General features: G+C 41.4%; 1 protein-coding gene across 6 annotated transcripts in view; it reads left to right on the forward strand.

Moving 5' to 3' along the window:
• Positions 1-4,862: 4,862 nt before the first annotated feature.
• The window catches only part of how (protein held out wings), a 133,797-nt gene continuing 117,161 nt past the window's right edge, over positions 4,863-21,498 (forward strand). Inside the window, exon 1 of one of the 6 annotated variants that reach the window (XM_072306126.1) lies at positions 4,863-5,257. In XM_072306126.1, the coding sequence (XP_072162227.1) occupies positions 5,128-5,257 (130 nt within the window). In that variant the 5' untranslated portion in view covers positions 4,863-5,127. The remainder of the gene's footprint in view (positions 5,258-21,498) is intronic. The other 5 variants (XM_072306127.1, XM_072306124.1, XM_019045596.2 and 2 more) reach the window with 5 other exon arrangements.

The raw sequence follows: 21,498 nt of genomic DNA on the forward strand, positions 1-21,498 counted from the left end.
GAAGGCTCTCCCGGCGTTCTCAAACTAACAGTTAACTAAGCGTTCACTATAACTTGCCAGGTTCCAAAAGATTTTCAGGCAGAACTGTAGTGGTATCGGGTAAAGACCTGCGAGGTCTTTACCGATCCACTTGGAGGAAGTTGGTTTGGGGACATGGCAAGTCGTGAGATATCGCGGATTTCCATGCCAGTGACAGGGTCAGGTGTGTTAGATGCGACTGATGCGAGTTTTTGAGACGCGATTGTTTATGTCCGCGCGCGGAGCTTGCGGCAAGAATGACCCCGGCTTCCGGCGATTCGGAAGTCGGAGTTGGGCACGGAAGCTTTGGGCGTTGGCATAAAAGCTCGCGGAAGCCGCTCGTGCGGGGTTAGTCGGTGTGAGGTTTCAAGACCCGAGACATAACCCGGTCCAGCCCCTGTAAGAGCAGCTTGTCAAGAATATAGTGTACATCATAAGATATAAAGTGTGGTTCCATTTTCCCCCCATAGGGTTCCCACTACAGAACTAACATTCACCTCTCTCAACTCACTACTTCTTTCTTCCAAATCCAATCAATCTAAATCCCATACGACATACAAATCAAACAGCATGTTTGCTAAATTTAATTTTTACCGCCTTGAGTTTGCCTCAACACTTGAACTTAGACGCTAAACTGTAAACTATCTTAATTTGGTCTCCACTTCTGCCGTGGAAAAACGCCGTATGAACATTCGAGAGTTTCCAAATTTCCCCGCATAAAACATGTATTATTGACAAAATCTATGAATATTTTTCCTCAACATTTTCAGATGTTTTAGATTAAATTGCGTACAAAATTTTCTGCAAATTTTGGAAAATAACATTCACAATATCCCCAGTAAATTCAGTTTTTATCAAAGGAAACTTGGCAGCATCTAAAGGATCATACGGCGTTCTTCCTTAGCACGACAGACTTGGTGTTTGAACTGGAAACCGAGACAATAGCAGTTCTTAAACCACTTCACAATTAGTAGGATAGGATTTGAACGGATAACTTCTCGATGAACTATTCCTCTGCAGCATAAGTTGCCGCCCTCAAAATCGAAGGCGTTTTCCAGCGAGACCTAGGAGCGCGATATTCATTCAACTCGTGGACATGATATGGCCTCTCCGGATTTTTGCGGTTGGATTGGATTGGATTGGATTGATAGGCTTGGATTCCAAGGGAATAATTATGGACCTGGAAAATAGGACTGTGTCATGCAGGAGTTATGCATTATTGTTAATAGAGTTTTTTTTCATCGCTGCGTTACGAGATGAAAAACATTAGGCAATCACACAAACGTTCAATCACTCACAAGTAACACTTGAAGGATTTTTATAGGCAAAAAGAATTTTGGAGACGACTGTGAGCAATTTCAGGGAAAGGTATGATAGAAGGCAAAAATACTAAAAGTATCATTATTCCGTTTTTGTCTCGTATTTTTTACACACCTCCTAAACGAATGCGTGGTAAATTGATGAACAAACACTTGATCGCGTATGAACATTAGAATTCAAATCAATAGGATTCTCTTCAACCTACCTGTTTCAACTATTGTGACACAATTTAGAGTCAGCACAGATGACTTATCATTTTTTTTCTCTTTTTTTTTTCTCATCGATTTTAAGCTTAAACCGCCGTGGAGAATATGTTGCACCAGATAAAGTATCAAGAGCATCGTGTAAAAATACTCAGGGGGCTAGGCCAACGTCTCAAACATGTCGTAAATGCAACGTAAATTATTTAATTTTTCTTGGGGGGAAAAAAATTATACAGGAAAACCTCAGCCTGATTTTAACAAAAAGGAAACATGGAAAATTGGATGGCATGAAGGGTAACTGGTTAAATGTTCAAATGAAAACAAAAAGAAATAAAATTTAAACAGATCCGTGCGGATCATTTCACATCAAATCAATTAATGAGAAAAATTATTACCACCACGAAAGAAATTTTTAGCTCATATTGTCTCTCTACCACCCACACCTCTCCGCTCTCCTTACCCTCCCACTTCCCCCTCTCTGTTTCTGCCTCAATTTCTCTCCCTCTCTCTTGTATGTAATAAAGCCCCCTTGCATCTCAGTATCCATTAGAAAATTCATGACTCGTTTATATGAGATATAATTTGGACCGTGTTAAGCAGGAATGACCCAAGCAACATCAGCGATTGCCAAATTTAAATGGGAAAATTGATTTCTTAAACTAAAACGGTTTTGCGGATTTTTGTGCAAATTTCTGTGACTTTTTTGCATAACACGAAGCAAATTCCCGAAAATTTGCAAAGGAGTCTGCTTAAACGTCCTCTTATGTAAAAAATAAAATTGCCCAGTTAAACTTGGCAATAGCTGATGTGGCTTGGTTCCTTTCTGCTAAACGCGGTTCATTTCACACTGCTAATTTATTAACCTTTTCGCAGATTTCTCTTATTTTTGTTCCCTCTTTTTTTCTTATTTTTCTCCTCAATACATGCGAGTACATACTAAGGATGCTGATCAAAGTTCCGCGCGGACTCTCCGTCAGTTCCAAATCACTGCAATCAGTCAACACGGAGCTTCATTTAAACTTCTGCGCGGGTCAATGGAGTGTTAATATTTTTGTTTAATCAAATCCGAGCGAGCAATCAGTGACCTATAAAGTTCGCCGTCATATTTTAAGTTCAAGAATGAGAATAAAAATAGCCATGCAGTCGGAAACATGAAACTATGATTTTTGAATGACTGCCACGGGCTCCGACTAAGAGTTCCGCTCTCGGCTCAAGTTTACACTTCATCCTCTCCCCTCTCCCTTCCTCATATTCTATCAAAAAATGAGAGTCGCCCCTCGAACACTCTGCCGTGCTAAGGAAGAACGCCGTATGAGCCCACAGATCTTGCTAAATTTCCCGTGTTAATGTACGAATTTTCGGAGAAACCTGTGAACATTTTCCCTCCAATTTTTCAGAGAATTTTATTCGCAGCAAGATTTAAATTATCTGAAAATTTCAAGAGAAAATATTTATGAGTCTCCCTCAAAATAAGCATTTTATTGAAGGAAATTTTGCAACGATCGAATGATCATATGACGTTTTTCCTTGGCATGGCAGTACTGCGCGGCTTAACAGCTTAGTTACAGGCTTGATTTGTGAATTGAACTTTATTTCCCTATTCGATGACGAGCGAAACATATGTTTTTCGATTAATTACAATGATATTTATTTACCGGTCAATAGAACATATTGTTATGGTATTCTCAAGGGAGAGATGAGTGAAAGGAAAAGGGCACTCAACGATGATATAACTCAAAGTTTGTTCAGTACTTATTTCAAAAGTTGGAAATTAGAAAATTCGCGACATTCTAAAATTCGTTGACCCGACAGAGAGGGGCGCTTTTTATAGTGTAAGGATTGAGATAGCAATCATTTACGACAACTCGTCGCTTGGCTGACATAAGGACGTAACTACACATTGAGATGAGCCCAGAAAAGCATTGAACTGTATGAAAGACAGGGTTCATTGCAGAGTGTAGTTACGCCTTTATGTCAGGTAGGCGATGAATCATTCTCGTGCATTTCAATAGAGGTGAGAAAAGCGGGAGTGCCTTCAATTTTTGAACACACAACACGCACATCCGTGGAACACGAATAGTTGCATCAAGGCGCAACAACCAACTCAGTGAAGTAATTTCAGGTCAAAATCCTACCCGAATTATTGGCCTTGGATACTCTGAATTCAGCAGCCTCGTGTGACTAACTGGCCAAAGGTTTCTTGGTTACTTCTTCCCTGGTTTCTCCAAAGGTAGGTGCTCTCTTATTCGAGAGCAACAACCGACAAGTCCCGGGCATTTTTGAAGCAGTGAGAAAAGTGGGAGCGCCTTCAATTTTTGAATGGGCAACACGCACATTCGCAGAACAGGATGCATCAAAGCGACAAAATCATCTCTGTCCAGCTTTGTCAGAGAAATTCGTCGATCAACGTAAAAATTTAACATCAAATGAACGAGCAGCCCCTTCCGCTGAAGAGGGAAAGGTAAAAAAGGCTCCGGTAATAAAGCTGGAAACTACGCTTAATTTCCAGCCTTTTTATCGGTCAGTCCCGTCCCGTGGACTGACTGCCCATTTCACGGGCTGGGCAACGGGGGTGCCCAGTCCCCAGACAATGTTTTCTAATCTACAGACTTAGGTAGTATAATTTTGCCAACGCTTGTAACACTCACACTGAAAAAATCCGACAATTTATAGATATTTTTCTTCAAAGAATTCTTGCCCATAACCAATAAAGTGAGTTCCGCTCCCGCATCAAATTTCCATTCTCGGTTAATGGGTGTAAAAAGTCCACAAAACCAAATTTCACTGGAGGGGACAGAAAAACTGATTTTCTCGCCTCAAGAAGGATGTCCAAAAATTTTCTGGAGTATTGAAAGGATAGGTCAACATCTGTTTGAAAATTCCAAAATAATTCTTTAGGTGATCAAAATTCCAGTGGCTCCTCTCAGGCTAATTTGAAATTTTGGACATGAGCAAATACGTCCTTTTTCGAAAAAATGAAGGGAAAATGAGACTTCCTAATTTTAAAGAAAAGTATTAAAAAGGGGCAAATTTCCAAGAATCGAAGGTTAAAATAATCCTGAATTTATGTAAACCAGAGAATGTGGCTGGAAAAATCAGAATGCCTTAGGAATGAGTGTTTTATTGAAGTATTTATTTTTATTCGGACCCCTATTAAGGCAACATGTGTCTCCAGTCAAAGCCCCACTCCTTAGTTCCCCGCTTTCCCCTCCCGTGAGTGAATCAACAGGGCTGCCTGGACCTCCCTTCCCCTGCCTCTCACGCCCTCTCTCAAGACAAGTGGAAAGAATGGACTCGTCTGCTTGCCGCGCATGCGCGTTCGCGTCTCGCCCACGAGGTATTCGAGAGCCAGTGTTCCTCAGCCTTTTGATGTGTTTAGTGACATTTGGATTCGTTGCTACAGTGTTCAGTTTCTTATTTAGTCCCAATGAGTGTTCCTGCGCAAATTGTGGGACTTCGGTGTATCGTTTATCCACAACTCAGGAAATACGCTGTGAATAGTTAATTTGTTACATATTTTTGTCGAAGAGTGCCTTATTTGTTTACATTTTCCTTTCTATTTTGATTTAAATTTAATATAGTTAAAATGTGCGAAAGCAGTTTAGTTAGTAATTCTCAAAGCACAGCTGATTATTTAGCACAATTGTTGAAAGATAGGAAACAAGTGACCGCGTTTCCCAACGTCTTCATACATGTGGAACGACTCATAGATGAAGGTTAGAATTCCTCACATTACTTTGTTGTGTTTTCCAGGTTCCATGCTCAGGTGTTTCGGAGAGTGCATCTTGACTTCTCCATGTCTGTTTTCGTAACATATCTCTGGTCGCAACCGGTTTTCTGATCAGCAACCTCCTTGGTCTTATCCTCCTCACTTTCTGACCAAGTTCTTTTGAGATACTGTTCGTTAAATTTATGACCTAATTCATCCTTGTTCAATGCTGAAGGACACCTAGAATGATACTGCATTTCTTGACCAGCAGGACCACTCACAATCTCGTAGTTTGATCACAGAATAAAGTCCCTTCGAAATTTAATTTTGTCCGTTCCTAATTTTTAGAGACTTGCATTATTTAAATGCATAGTTTCTGACTCTTCTTAGACTCTAGCTGGCCACTCCTTCTTTCGTTCTTTTCATTTGTTGACGGACTTGGCAGAGGAGTCGAATTTTTCCCATCCTGTTATTGGAACCTGATAAATACACCTATCATTATATCTATTAGCCATTTACTCCAGCTTTGATCACAAGAGCTTGGCCTAAATTTGAATGCACACTTGAATTCGTGTCAGTCACTACGCACACACCTTAGCCTCACACGATTTCTGATAAATATGCAGACCCATGCGTATTTCAGTTGCAACAGGTGTGTGTCTCCAAAATTAAGGTCAGCTCTTGTCCATAGCATTGGTTTGCCAAGTGATTAGCAAAATTCTGTCCCAATCATGATGCCCAAGCTCCCTGCCAATCTTACAAACGTACACATCTAAGTACATATATTTTCACTGCAACAGGTGTGTGTGTGTGTATACCTATTATGAAAGTCATCTTCTAGGTGTACCTAGTTCTAATTTGTAGAGCATCAAGGATTTCATAACTTGCCTCATGATGCTGCTTCTAGTACTTAATCGTTTTGGCATCCTTACCTTTCCCCGAAATCATTTTTTTCGAAGAAAAATTGAATGAATGTTAAGTCGGGGAAATGTCTGCACACGTGAAAATACGACACATACAATCATGAAATCTAGTCACTTTATGCACATTGCACATCAAGTCCAAACTTTACCAGCTGTATGCAACTTAGGTACAGTCACCGGAAATGTTTCATGCTATCACCAAGAGAAACAGGAGGCTCAATGTGATCAAGAAGCACTGAATCCCGTCAGCATTTTGTGACTTGAAAAAATAACATCCAAATGAGTGTTAATAAAAAATTGTGAAGGTCTGAATTCACTTTCCACTTCGGTTTGTAGCGAGTATTAGGCTTATATTTACTAATGCAATCACTGATTGCAGCCTTCCTTGCTGAAATGAATTTGATGAGAGTACTGCAACCATTTGAAAGAATCTAAATGGATTACATTTAGCCTCTAGGAACCAACGTGATTACAGTGTCTTCCAAATTGTGCAACTCCTGCTTCGCTTTAAAAAAATGCTGAATGTATGTACGGTAATAAAATGTTCACGATATTTTCCTTTTTAAAGTAGTAATTTTTTAGAGAAAAATCAGAAACAATTTGCTATTGTACGTAGGCATTTTTTTTTTTTTTAATAGATGATGATGCACAATTTTTACAACACTGTAATCCTGTCAGTTCTCTTCTGTTATATGTAGTTTAAATGTTAGTCTGCATTTTCCTGATTCCCTAAAGTTCTTTTAAAATTGTCTTACGTACAACTTAGTAATCGGGACAACACAAAAATATTAGCAAAGATGAGTGATGAAGAGAAGATAGTAAAACTCTAGTAAGTTTAACCTTTTATGGCCTAAGCACAAAAGGTGTAACTGAAGGAACATGAATCTTACTTTGCAATTTTTAACTTACTGCTGATTTTTACCTTACTGTAGGTAGGAACAGTCCGACCGGATGATCTTTAATATATGTAATGATGCATGGTTCACAAAAAATTTCTCTGAAAAAAAAAAAGATGAAAGAAAAGTTCACCCTTTTTTGAATTGGTGAAGCAAGAAGTAAAAATTTTGAAAGTGATGTTTTTCTTGTCAACTTTTGATGTCGGTCAAACCTAATTAGCAAAATTAGGTAATTGAAATTATGCTCTAAGTAAGTGTCTTTTTAAACCCTGAAACCAATTCAAGTCCTTAAGTAGGGTTGCATAGTTATTTAAGTAAAGTTGTTATGAAATGTTGGGAATACGAAGAATTTAACGTACGTTTTATTAAATTTTCCTGATGTAAACATTCATGTAAAAAGAATCTCCTTCTGGAATTCTCCATGTTTTCCAACAACTTCGTCATGAATGAGGAACTGATAAGTGTAAGTTAGGGGCTGTCTTTAAATTACGCCAACCATCCAGGGGGGGGGAGGGGGTCTGGAGGTGAGTGACATCTAGGTGACAAAGTCGGAGGGGGGAGGGGGGTCAAAAAGTCTGGAAAATGGGTGACGTAATTTACTGTACCCTTAACTTTGTCGTGAGCTGTCTGTTGGCTTGTGGATGGTATTCAATTTCCTAGATCTGATTTTATTTTAAAGGTAGCTCCTGAGTTGAACTTAAGCACTAATTTAGTATAAGTATCTTCCAGAAATGGCTTGGATGAGTCCTCTTGGAAAAATATATCTGAAAAAAAGAGAAAAAGTAAGGGGCAAAACAATGTCTAAGGTGTGCACTGCAGTTACTTAACAGTAGAAAAAGCAATTGTCTGATCCAGCAATGAAAATTAAATCATGTCAAGCCTTGTCAAAATGCCACTTAATATTTTGAGTGTTGAGTAAGCAGCTCAGAACCTCGCTTCCATCTCTATAATAGTGTGATGTGTGATGACTTCTCAAAAATACAACAAAACATGATTCAACCCATAATTTTTTCTCTTGGCTTATGTTCAGAACTTTAATTAGTTTTCTATTTTGGACGGTGCATTCGTTCGAAAGTTTTACGCAGTTCTCAAATGATTTACCACTGAAGACAGAGATATGGCTCAAAAGATGAAGATATGATACGACTGACACTTAGGCCTCTTCTCACCTCTTTTAATTTGGTTTTATTTTGGGTCGACGGATTTCGTTTCGACCAGACTAGATAGACATTTCTTAAGGGTGCGAATTTACTTTTTTTATTCGTTTATTTTTATTTGTCATACCTACATACTCCTATTTCCCTTTTTACTTTTTCATCAATTGTCTCCGAATTTTGATATCCTTGGTTTTGAGCACATCTTGTTTCCGAACTCGCGCAACTATTTGAGTTGATCTAACCGAATATATTCTGGATTTTACGTCAGTCCGTGTTCGCTTCGAACCATTAAAATTGTTTGCAGTGATGAGCGCTCACGCCCTATTACAAAATTAGAAGCCGAGATGATAAAAGATTGTATTGTTGTCACAGAGCAGCAGTTTACCTTAGCTTACGGCAAAAAAGCGTGATGTCGTCATGTGAGTCGTGAGTGCATTCGACTCTCGCTAAGGGCAATGACCACAAACCCAGACTATTACATTTCTTCTCCGGATTTTAATATAATTTAGGACTTCTTTTCCTTCCTTCCTGTCTACATTTCAGTTTCTAACACGTTGGAAAGAAAAAAAGAAAGAAATAATATAAATAATTTACAAGAATCTTCAAGATCAATCAAGAAAAACTTGCGAATGGGATGTGTCAAAACGCTAGTATTGAAATAGGTTCATTAATACCTACTATCTGACTGTGGGATTAAACACGGAACAACCCCAATTTTTCTCGAGGTCTTGACGTTAAATAACTCTGTTGTGTTGGTCTCTGAAAATTTAATTTGATCAGGAATAGAACATGATAAACCATTACACGCGCACAGCTCTGTTTTGACACGTCGATTTGCGATATTATGCGTCTCTTTGTCGTAAGAACTGAGCGAATTTTGAATGTTTGAAAGTCGCACGCTGTCCCAAAAAGTGAATACTTAAAAAATATTAAAAATAATAATAAAAAAGGAAAGTTTATAGGAAAATCAAGTGGGGGTGAAGCAATTTCGGATAAAAAATCTCTTTGAAAGAAATACAGTGGAGAAAGTTATCGTAAAGAGTGAGCAATCGCATGCTGCACAGTATAAAATGAGCTCTCTGCTTTTACTTGTAGTGTGCGATTTAGACATTTTTAGGAAATATCTGCCGTAAAAAAACGCTTGTGTAAGACGTTACCATGTTCATGTTATCCGGCAACTATGGCTGACAGAAGTTGCGGAGGGGGGTGCGGGGAGGGTGGAGAGGGAAAAAATGAAGAAATGTTTCTCATGGAAAAGCAAGAAACTAATGGAGCACTCTCGAGACGTAACAGTTTCCGAAAGGTAGATTAAAGCATTTGACACTCGGAAGATTTAGATAACTTATTTTTCTCGCTCAGATAACGTTTTCGATCTCATTTGGGCAATAAGGCTGTCGGTGCTCTTCGTTGATAAGCGGCTTTAAAATCGCTCGTTTGTAACTTTACGTTTTTTCAGCTCGCTGAGCTTTGTTTATTTTAATATTTCTGGACGCAATTCCGACTTGAAACTCCGCACTCGATAACAACGATTGAAACGCCGAGCGTTGCTCTCCGTTCAAGTGTTCGGTAAAATAATTTTGACGTAACTGGAAGATATCAGCCAAATCTGAAGATAGTATTCCTGGGAATATTGTAAAATTTGAAAGCTTGCTTCGCAAAGCTCGTTATTCTTTATGGCTCTTGGAGAATATGAGTTGCTCTAGAGGCCCAGTTCTCTCGTTCATTGTCCCTTATGATCAACAATCATCCTTTTAATCAAATATAGCAACAATAATACCGAGGAGAGTGGCATATTACGTTTAATTTTTCGCAGAAATGGAAGGGATATCAACCACGTTGGTAATGGGTAACCTATTCTATTTTTTACTCCCTACAAGTCTTGAACACAGGAATCAAAGATTTCCATGCTCTAAACGCTCAATTTGAAACAGAACCAAATGTTTTCTACTATTTTCTACATTTTGTAAGGTACTATTCACGTTTGATTTGTCATCAATTTTTATTTTATAAATCTGGTCTTCCTCGGCCGGAAGTGTTGCACAATACTCGCAAATTTTGAGAACACTAAGCACATGCCCCTTCTATATTCGTCTCTCCCTGCGCTGATTTTCCGAGTAAGTTTGGCATCTCGGATCGTGACGTCAAGCCAGTCAGAGTTCGTTTCAAATAGCTTGTTTTTCGCCGTTTTCATTAAATTAGGGATAAAGCTCTGTTTTTGACGACCATATGGCAGCGATAAAAGCGTTGCCGGTGCGGAGAAAAAGATTATGCGGGAGAGGGTTAATGACATGTTTTTATGTTTTCCGATCCTATTTTTGGAGGATTCTCGCTGTGTTGGCTGCCGAGGCGAGTTGCCAGGTAGCCAAACTGTGCAAAAAACTGATTTAATAGGGAGGCGGCACTCCTTTACAGCATCTGACATCAAGTGAGATAACTAAATGCTTTGGCGTATCAGAAATTTTGGGGTTTTCATGAAGATTATTGCTTGGAGCTCCTATTTTTAGTTTTCCCGCTGCCCAAAGATAGTGATAGATGCTAAAACTGCGCGTCACACTTTAGCGGCACAATCACTTTATTCCTATCGATAGCATTCGTAGTGAATATGTTATTGCTACTGCTCATATCCATCAATATAAAGGGAAACCCGTACAGTGTCATTACGACTAATTGCGTCTGAAGCTGCCGTAAAGGTTTCAATTTGAGCACTACGCAAGTGCGCTTCCGTTTTAAAATTTCACGAGAACAACGAATCACACAACGGAAGTCTCGAAATCAAAACCCTACAAATATTTTAAATATCCTTCTCTGTTAAAAGAGGATAACCGAAATATTTGTTTCGTTTCCTCCACAATCAGTCCTCGCCTCCAATACATACGCAACTAAACCTCGAGTTCAAAATTTAATTTGTTACGAAACTGTGTATCTCACAGGAAAATATTTTTTCCGTTGTTGTCAAAAATTGGCACACCACAACCCCTGTCGAACGGATGGGCTACGGTTGAGCGCTGTTCTTCTTCTCTTCTATTTCAATTCAGTTTTTTGGTCAAATGCGTTTGACCTCGCTTCTTGGTTGAGCCCTCGTCATCACCCATTGACTCAATATCTTCATTTTTACCTCAGGATCACAAGAATCATATCTGAGACGTGGCAAACTGTTCGACTCGCTCCCTTACGCACCAAATATTTTTAACCGTGTTCTGATAATATTAAACCAATTTTTTTGGCACTGTCGTCTGTCGCCTTTCCCATTGCTGCTTAACTACCATTTTCGTTCCATGATTTCTCTCATTCAAGGGCTTGCTCATCGACCGGAAACCACGTCGTTAAATCGGAGCTCACCAAGTTTTTAACCCTTATAGCGGTCGGGAAGACGACGAAGGCCAAAAATTTGGGCAAGGCCCAAGTTTTAATCCCGATTTAATGGTCATCTTTTCGTCGAATGCACCCTCGCTATGCTATAAAGTGCATTCATCTGTATGGCAGTACAAGTCAATATTGATATTAAAACGAACATATTTGTTTTTGGCTTCCGAGTTTCTCAATTTATGCATATTTTGATCGAAACCATTTAGGGGGAGTTACAAACAAAACCACCAACTTGCACTCAAAATCAGGAAATCTGGTGTAAAGTTGACAAAACTTTCGGAACTGGCGCAAAATTACATCCTTTCGGGGCATTTTATGATTTTTATCCGTAGTAATCGGAGCTTGCTGAATTAAATTACATATTTTACTTTTTTCACTATTGAATAAGCCCAGGTGCCAAAAATCTCGATCTGCCTACTCTTCCGGCTTTGAAAGACGCATATGTGACTAAATTAACCTAATCCAAATGAATCTAACCTAAACTTATCCAAGTTGTGAACTTGTGAAAGACGGAAGGACCTTACCCGATGGTCAGAAAGGGAGGGGGGGCGTCATTATTCTTCATCTGGGCGAGAAAGTGTCGAATGCACCCGGTGCCAAGGAGGGAATATCGCTGTGCCAAGGAAAAACGCCGCATGAGCATTCGAATGTTGCCAAATTGTCTCTCAGAAAATTTTCGTGTTTGAAGATAGTTATGAATGATTTTCCTTGGAAGTTTTAGATGTATTAGATTCAACCGCAAACAAAATATTTTGAAAAGTTAGAAGAAAAATATCCAGAATTTCCCCAGTGAATTCGTTTTCCTTCGGAGGATGTTTGGCAACGTCTGAAGGCTCATACGGCGTTTTTCCTCAGCACGGCAGAATAATCGTCGATGTGCCTTGTCGCGTTGGGGCGTCGGTCTAAGTTTTGCAAGTGAGAGTGTTAATGGTGGTTGCCGATTCCAATGCAAATTGATGACACTCGCATGTCACGCGAGTGTGTCTTCGTCTAAGTTGGTGCCCCCCTGCCCCCCCCCCTCCCCCCGCACCGAGACTCGTGTCGGTGTTGTGTTGTACAGTCGTTTCCTCGTCGGAAATTAGGCGCTCTTTGGGAAGGTCACGATTGTCTAGACTCGATCAGAGTCACCAAATTGAGGATTTTGGGGCGATAGAACTTTTTAATCTGGAATTTAAATATTTTCCACTGTGTATATCTAAGGTGAATTTTCAACGACTTGCTGTAAGAACTTTTTCTCGCAGAGGGCGCCAACACAGTGTTATAATTTTTATGATCATGCTGATAAAGTTCGTACAGCTTATCATAAATCCTTGAGTTAATGCGGAAATCGGAGAGTTTTTCATAATTGAAGAGTTTTAAGTTTCAACCACAACATTCCTCCTCTCATTGGCATCATCAAGGATAAGAAATGTATAATCTCAGAAGCTACAAAAATGTAGGGTTACAATGATACGACTTTGATGCGACCAATGGCCCTTTTGCACCGTAAGCTTTCTCTCTCGCCCTTTAGGTATATCCCATAAGAGAAACTGGGATTAATTTCTAGCCTTTACCATTGAACTTCCAAAGCCCGTCTTCCCAGAACTGATGAGTCCCAGAATCTGATGAATCTAAAGGTTATCAGAATAACCGCTCATTTCAAAGCCAGATTTTAGCAGCGTGACTTATTGGTTTTTTCAGAATTGATGTCGATTTACTCCTCCACAAGTTCTCATCGTTGGGACGAAGTTAAAGGACTGTTCTCAGGGTTGCCACAGGTGTCAAGAAATTTCAAAAAGTCAGGGAAAACCGGGAAATGTCAGGGATAGTGACGAAAATGTCAGGAAAAATGTGTAAAATCACCTTTATTTGCTTTCTAGAATGGGTTTGAGGTTTCGAACAACGAATTTTGCCTGAAAACTGAAATATATCGAACCACTATCGAATACGATCCATGCGACCACCGACCTTAAGGTCGGTGGTCGCGTTTCGATTTTGACCACCATCTTGAAGATTTGTGACGTCTGGAGGGTACGGGCTTCAGCGTGTGACGTCACGAGGGTACGAGATGTAACCACTATTGTCTATCCGCCTTGGTGGGTATGACTCACGGTCGTAGTCGAAGTGGAGAAGGGGCGCGGGCCGCGGCTGCCGCGGCGATGACCTTCACTGGGAAACCTCTTGGAGGTGCGGCGCGGCATGGGCATGGTGGATGCTACACCTAAACACCGCCGCCGCGCGCCGCGAATCCGCGCTACGCGGAGGTGTGTCCGAGCCCGGGTCGGGCCTGGGCTGCTATGCGTGGGATTGGAGCGCAGCCTCCCGGAGCCAGAGCCCCAAGTCCTCGAGGACCAGGAATCGGGAAGGAATGCGGCTCGTCCCCCGGGTCTTCGAGTGTGCGGGTGGGGGGACGGGAGGGGGAGAGAAAGTGAAGTCGTGCCAAGTGCAGTTGTCCGGGGTGCGGGATTGTGCAATGTGCTCCGGCCCGTCTTGACTTCCTCGCGAAATGCATGCGCGCTGGGGTGCAGATTCCAGAATCTTCCCTGACTGAAGAATTTGGAATTGGAATTTGGAATTTGATCTGAGAATTTGGATGTGCCTCATGTTTGATGGATATTATTTAAGGTGTAGATAAGGGTTGTCACAGTAAGGGAAAACCATGGTGTCTAGTTTTTTAAAAACCGGGATTCATCAGGGAATGCAAATTTACCGGGAAAATCAGGGAAAAATCAGAGAATCTGTTGCAGAAACCGGTAATCTCTTCTCTAACCACCAAAGGATCATTTCGTTTTCAAATTTGGCGGTCTAATCTGACGTGCGCCACAGAAATGGCTGTAAGATTAATTAAAATTGATATTCATATCTAAAACTCTGGAAAATTATATTCTTTTCCCTAAGAAAATCCCGGGGAAGTGAGAGAAAAACCTCGGTTTCTCATCAGGGAATGAGCTCCTGAAAATCAAGGAAAATCAGGGAATGAGCTTTGCCAAGGAAACTAGACACCGAGGGGACCTGGAAATATCAGGGTAAATGACGAAAGTGTCAGGAGAAATTTGTTAGTTCACCTCTTTTAGCTTTCTAGAACGCATTTGACGTTAAGAACAACAAATTTTACCTGAAAACTGTTTCAAATTATGTATATTGGCCTTATGGCTCATCCTCAACTGTGAGGGAATTTGACTCAAATTTGTCAGGGAAATGTCCGGATATTTCATTTCATAAATTGTGTGGCAACCCTGGTAGATATATCTAGTGGCTATTCAGTCTTGCGATTTTCGAATTACTGATTATTGCTCCTTTCAGCGAAAAATAGTGAACATTAGAAGTAGCCCACGTTTCAGGAGGGGAAGAGAACATAATATAATTTTCTCTAATATATTTACCAGACTGGGTTGTGCTGTAGTTTCGCCATTGCATCCAGGAAATCATACACGTTTATTTAAGTTTGTGATGTTACAGATATTTCTTGTCGCATTTCATTTTTTCAAAAGACGAAAGCTGTCGTTTTCGTTCCAAATTTCGTGTAGTTCATCGTGATTGTTTTTTAAAAATTTCGCACTTAAACGTAAAACTTCTTGCCTTGCATCTTGGATTGCATTTTGCAAAAAGGAACTAGGAGTATTGCAATCTTGTTAAAATTGTGCAACTTCATCCATTGCAATGTAACTACTGAAATCCCGAAAAAATATGAAAATATGGTCATTTTTGTCCTAAATTTACTGTTTTCAGCGAGTAAAATAGCAACTGTTCAAAGATAATCAGGTTTTTCTTCCAAGATGCAAGAAGCTGCACAATCTTAGCAGCATTGCAATTCTCCTAGTTCCTTTTTGCAGAATGCAATCCAATTCTAGCTGTGTGGGGCATGAACTCGATTGAGGGTCTCAGGGCGAATGAAGTTTGTATTTTAGGATTCAACGACCCTTGCATGCCTGCCATTTCACAATCGACGAAGCACTTGCGATTGTCCACCCGTCCTCGTCGGCGGCTAACCTTCTGCACTTTTGTCAAATGTAACAATCTTCTTGCTAAATTTTGCAAGAAGGTAATAGAATTTCCGGCTCATCCATGAAAGCACCTTTCTGCATTTTGCAACTAATGGCACACACGTTGTTTTTAGAATGGGCCAGAAATAGAGGTTCTTCATTGCAGAATGTAGTCCAATTCACCTCGAATGTTTGCGACAACGGAAAATAAGATCGCCGCCTCAACGGAAGTTAAAGGTGTTATAATTGCGTAAGGCAATTAAAAGTCTAATCGCAAGTAGACACTTTATTTATTATGTCGATTTACTTCGTGAATTCATCCAAGTATGAATTCTGCATGGAATAATTGTTTACTTTTTTATCGCAACTTTGGCAAGTGTGAAAGTTCATAATTTATTCCCGTGTCAGTATCATCCCTTCGCATGTCAGCTCATCGGTATTTGATATAGATGCACTCGTGGGTAAAGAGCCCAATTTTATCACTCTGAACGAGGAAAACCCCGCTTCAACAATCGATTCATACCTGGTGTCATTTTGAGGACCTACTTATTTTTTCGATTTCACAGACTGTCGTGTTTTCTGTCGGAGTATCTAACTCAGAGTCCTAATTTTCTCTACCTGCTTTGAGGTAAATTTTCTTGATCGCCAATTTCCTTTGGTATTTCCTGGACTCCTCAACTTCTTGCAATCAGCTGGCCGATTATTAAAATTGATAGACGAAGCTATAGACAAAGAAGACACAAAGAGTATGAAGCGATCTTATCAGTTGGAATGGGTGGGTTCCCATAGACTAAGGGAGAAAATTATGGAATAACTGTAGAGTCTCTCGTGGGTTGCCGTTATTAGTCTATTACGCACCTCCTCTATCCATTGCAACCACCCGCCTCTACCAATAGAATCCCTCCATGTCCTCTTCATTCATAGCTTTTTCTATCAATTTCGATAATCGGCTTGCAAGAACCACGTGGAGGAAATACCGCCCTTGGGATAATCCTCGTGGTCAATTGACCGTATTACCACGGTGGCGCTAATCCGCCGAGGGAACAAAAGTGATTTAGAGAAAGCGAATTGGCCTTTCATCCCGAAATCGAGACAGGTCGCAACAGTTACTATTCGACCTTGCACAACAGGTTTGCCGCTGGGAGTCACTGACTCGATCGTGGGGTGACACAACCTTGAGAAGGGTTCTTTGTCAACGTTTGTGTAGCACCTGCCCTGCAACCCCAACGCTGGATCCTCCCCTCGGGTTCCCGTTTATCGGCTCATCCCTCGCGTCTGCCGGGTGCCTAGCCTGTTGAGTAATCCGCACAATAGTCGAATTTATCAATTTCAGGATCGTATCTACAGTGTTGTCAGGACCGTCGCGCTGGGCACAAAATTATCGAACTCGTGCTAGGACTCAGCCGGGGGGAGAGGGGGGGGGCTAAAATTTCTCGTATTTATTCTATATCTCAAAGATACCCTTGTCTATTCCTATTCTTCTCTCTTCTGCCCCATTGGAAGCCTAAAACTGATGAACCAATGAGAGAGCGGCTCAGACATGGCAATACTCTCCCGTCTCAAAGACAACCTTGTTTATTCCTCTTCTTTTCTCCTCCTCCGCTCCTCCTCCTTCCTTCCTCTCTTCTCGTAGAAATGTAGAGCCCTATGGACTGATTGGTGACAAGGCATTCAATATTGTTTCAAACTCACGGCTCAAACCGAAACAAATCCTCATGTACAAAGTCTTCGCCAGTTACCTGTGTTAATTCATCACAACTTTTTTATTAACAAGTCATGAATCAATAAAGGCTTCATTAGGCACTGGAAATTTAAATCGTAAGAAACACTTGGGCGCACTGTACCACCTTGGCGCGAATCAGAATCAAGGTTATTGTGTGTTTACAATTGAAATATGACGTAGCCACTACATCAATCTATAGGATGCCTGAAACCGACGGACCAATGAGAGAGCGTCGGAGACACGGCTATACTCAGAGAGCCCGATCGGGCTGAACTCGATTCCCTAATGGAAAGGAAACGGACGGCGCGGATAGGAGAGGTTAAGTGCGTTACGCAACGGAGTATGTCGCCTTGCACTAATATCGGTGGCTCAATAATTATTGTGAGGAGAAATTTCGCTGTGGAGTGCGGAGGCATGCTGGTTGGGAGCCGTGAGCCGGTTGCCGTTCGCAGGGCGGTCTTTATTGTGTAGGTTAACTCGGAGCGTGGCGTCCGCGTCTCCTAACCGAAGCCAATCGGACATTACGATGATGAGTAACTAGTGAGAGTAGTTAGAGTAATTGGTATCGGGATCCAGCGCGGCGCAACGGCGTCGGATCGTCGGGACTCCGGGAGCCCCGGGCGCAACCTCGGATCTGGTTCCCCCGGTCCGGACGTCAAGGCAACGTCCGCCACGTTTTTCAGCGGTGCTCCCGTAATTATGCCCGCTATGGGCACGAGCTTCTTCGTTTTCGGATAACCCTCCCCGGCTCCCCGCTCCGTCTCCGGCGCGGCGCGTGGTCCGAGCTCGAGACAGTGCGTTTTTAGACAGCCCGCGCCCCCACTCAAGGTGAATCCTCAGCTCCTTGAATGAAATTTTTCTGCGCAGGGGGCACCGCTGTGTTCTTACGTTGGCTATTCGACATTGAAAAAGAAACTCCGGCCGTAGAACAGGGTGTCTACAAGTCCAGATTTTCGGAAAGTCCAGAAATAGTACTGATTTTTTAAGGGCGGTTCAGAAGTACTGAAAAAGTGCGGAAATTCCGGGAAAAGGTCCGGAATTCTTCATTTTTGTCGCAATTTAAGCGACGAATTAAATTTTTTTTAAATTTTTCGAATTTCGTCAATTGGAGGTACTGATAAAGTACTGAATTTTCCCGCTGAGGAGGTACTGAATTCTCGGGAATGTACTAAAAAAGTATTGTAAAAGTACTGATTTTTGGCCCGCCTGTTCTAGTAGACACCCTACAGAAGCCGTACTTACGGACCATATAGACGTACCATCTGCATTCCGGGCTCAAAGGCCGAAAGTTCTGGGCGTAGCATCCGGAGTAATCGAAGCTACGGCTCCAGCATCCGGAGCTTTCGACCTCTGAGCCCGGAACGGACGGTATGTCTATACAGCCTGTAACTTTTTTCTGTGCATTTCCTTGCTAAGGGAGAACGGCGTATACGTTATCACGCGTTTCCATTTCCTTCGACAAACCACGAATCTTCAGGAAAATTTGTGAATATTTCTCTTCCGATTTTTCAGAGAATTTCGTTCATGATTAGATCTGATAAGTCGAAAATTTCAAGGAAAAATATCCATGACTTTCTTCAAAAATACGACCATGGAATGGAGTTAAGTTTCTTCGTCTGGGGAACGACGAGTTTTGACCTCAACTGGGACGCTGCACCAAGTTGATAAATTTCATGTAATTATTTGCCACGGGTGGCATGCATATTCCCGAAAAAGAAACCATTCGCGGGAAATAACCGGGCCTGGGTTGAGTCTCTTGGAAGCCATGAGCTAGTTCATCGGTGACGAATGCCCCGCCGAACCCCTCGAATATTTTTGTTCGAACCTAATTTGTTGCATCATGCCACGGGTGTTTACGACGGGCAGTCGGACGCAGCGCCTCGCTCATGACGGGGCTGGTCCCGCCGCCATTTTACGATGTTGGCATCAACGGGCCGATTTTCGTGCGAAATGGATATGAGATTTTCGTCTTGACACCCGGCGACATGTAAACTCGAAATTTTTACGGCCCGCGGTGTTCAGGAAGGGAGGAGAGGGGAGAGGGTGCAGGCTATTTATGAGCAAGTAGAATCTTCAACGTTGACTCGTTGAGAGTTCGCACGATAATTTTACTCGCGCCGGCACTCGCCCAACGGGATGCTGCCAAGTAGTGCAATTTTTCCCGCCTGCCGAAGTGAGTTGAGGAAATATCTTTTTTACCGTCACAACCCTGCAGAATAAAGAAAATCCAAAAATCGTGCAGGATTTAGGCAGCAGTACAGGCTTCAATTTTCTAATTATTTGAGTTGTACATGATTAGCTTCCGGGGAAAACTGGCTTCAAATTCCTACTAACGTATCTGAGAAGCATTTTGTTAACTCCGTTAAAGGCCTGTCAGCGGAATAAAATAAAAAAAAAATCTCGATTTTGTCGAAAAATGTGCACGACAAAGCTTTATCATTATTTTTAATTCTCTCTTCATTTTTCGGTAATAGCGAATTTTCTTTTCTCCCCTAATATTCTAAGGAGAGAACTCAGAACCACTAGAAGGTATGAAATAGATTTCTCATGTGGTTGCTATTTTTCAACCGAACTTAGCAACTCAAATTTTACCCGTATGCATACGTGGCAGCTCTACCTACGAAAAAACAATCGTTGGACAGCAAACTCTCTCCACTTTATAATGTCATTTCGGCACAATTTGACCGCATTGCCCAAGCTATCATAAAAGTCGTTCTGTATCAAAGTTGCTATGTGTATACAAATTGTAAATCTTCGGTGTCTAATATTCTGACTCGTCGCCAGAGGCCGATTTACTTTTGATTCGGAGATTAATTTAAGGGCTCATTTTTTCACTTCTGTCTTATAAATTTCTAAGTTCCATCTTTCACACTCTAGATAAATATTCCTGGGAAGTCTACTCTAGAAACTCTCACAAAAGTGACGGCCTAAAAAGTAACTGTTGGTGCTCTATCTCAAGAAAGGTTTTTCTCACTATCAGCGCTCGCGCTCTTGTATTAGTGTACTTTTTCTATCATAATTTTTCTTATTCATATTCTTCGAGGGTGAAATTGACTCCGACGTTCACTCCTAGGTTTCTAACAGTGTATTCACGCGGTACAAGAAAAAAAGTGCTTGGAATTATTCCCTAAAATTGTTGGATGATACGAACAATTCAAATTAATTTTGGTAGTACTACAACTCAAATTGGGGGTAGTATCGCAACATTTGAGTTAGTGGTCTAATTTTTTGGGGTACTACCACAAGTAATTCGAAAAGTCCAAGTTGGGACTTAACCCCGACCACCTTTTTTTCCGTGTAAAAAAGGCCGTATTTGGCTCCCCAAATCCGTGACGAGAAACACGAGTACCGATTCTTTGATACCGCTCGGGTAATCGCCCCAAGCTTTAAGGGGTTGTGCTTTTAAAGGTCCCTCCCCCTTTTTATACAAATATTGTTTGTAGCACGGGTGCGGGACTCGCACGCTATTTCGATTTGCAATGTTTGCCGGGGTACGTCGCGCCGGCTGCTTTTGCTGCCCCGCACTACGCACGCCGCAAGTGTAATTTTAACCCGGATCCATTTGCTCCTGCCGTCGCTGCTGCCAATACGTCAAACGTGACTTGGGGAAGACGTTCCCCTCGTGGGTGTTCTTGCGCTGCCAATGCAACAGAGCATTAACGATGCTCCAACTCCGGAAACACGTAAATCGCCGCGTTTCAAAACTTCCGCTCGTTTTGTTGATCAACCCAAGTTTTTTTAAACTAAAAATTCCGCAGGGCTCGGCACAACCAAAATAAGTCGTCCCGTAGTCGCTCCCTAAACAGGTTTTTTCCTTAAGAATGCCCCAAATCCTCGTCTTTCAGACGGAAGAACATAAGTCCATTCGAAGGTTGGAAAACTAACCCAAACAATCCAATTTTTCACAGGTATGCTCCTGATTTTTGCATAAGATCTGAAGAAAAATCAGCGAAATTTTCAGCTAGAAATACCGCCCTTGATTTTTCTGATAAAAATGACATCTCTGGCAACATTGAAATGTATTTACGCTCTCTCGTAAGGGTGACAACGAAATGACATACTTGGTAACTCAGGGAGGTTTAAGAGGGCCCTCAACCCTACTTTATATGGAGGAAAAATCGTCGCTCCTCTGACGTAAGGGCTCATCTCCATTTCCACGTGAGCCCTGAAAAGCATGGAGTTAAATGGAAAACAGGGCTCACTTGGAGATTGAGATACGCC

The sequence above is a fragment of the Bemisia tabaci genome, chromosome 1 (assembly GCF_918797505.1).
Source record: "Bemisia tabaci chromosome 1, PGI_BMITA_v3".
Classification (NCBI taxonomy): Eukaryota; Metazoa; Arthropoda; class Insecta; order Hemiptera; family Aleyrodidae; genus Bemisia; species Bemisia tabaci.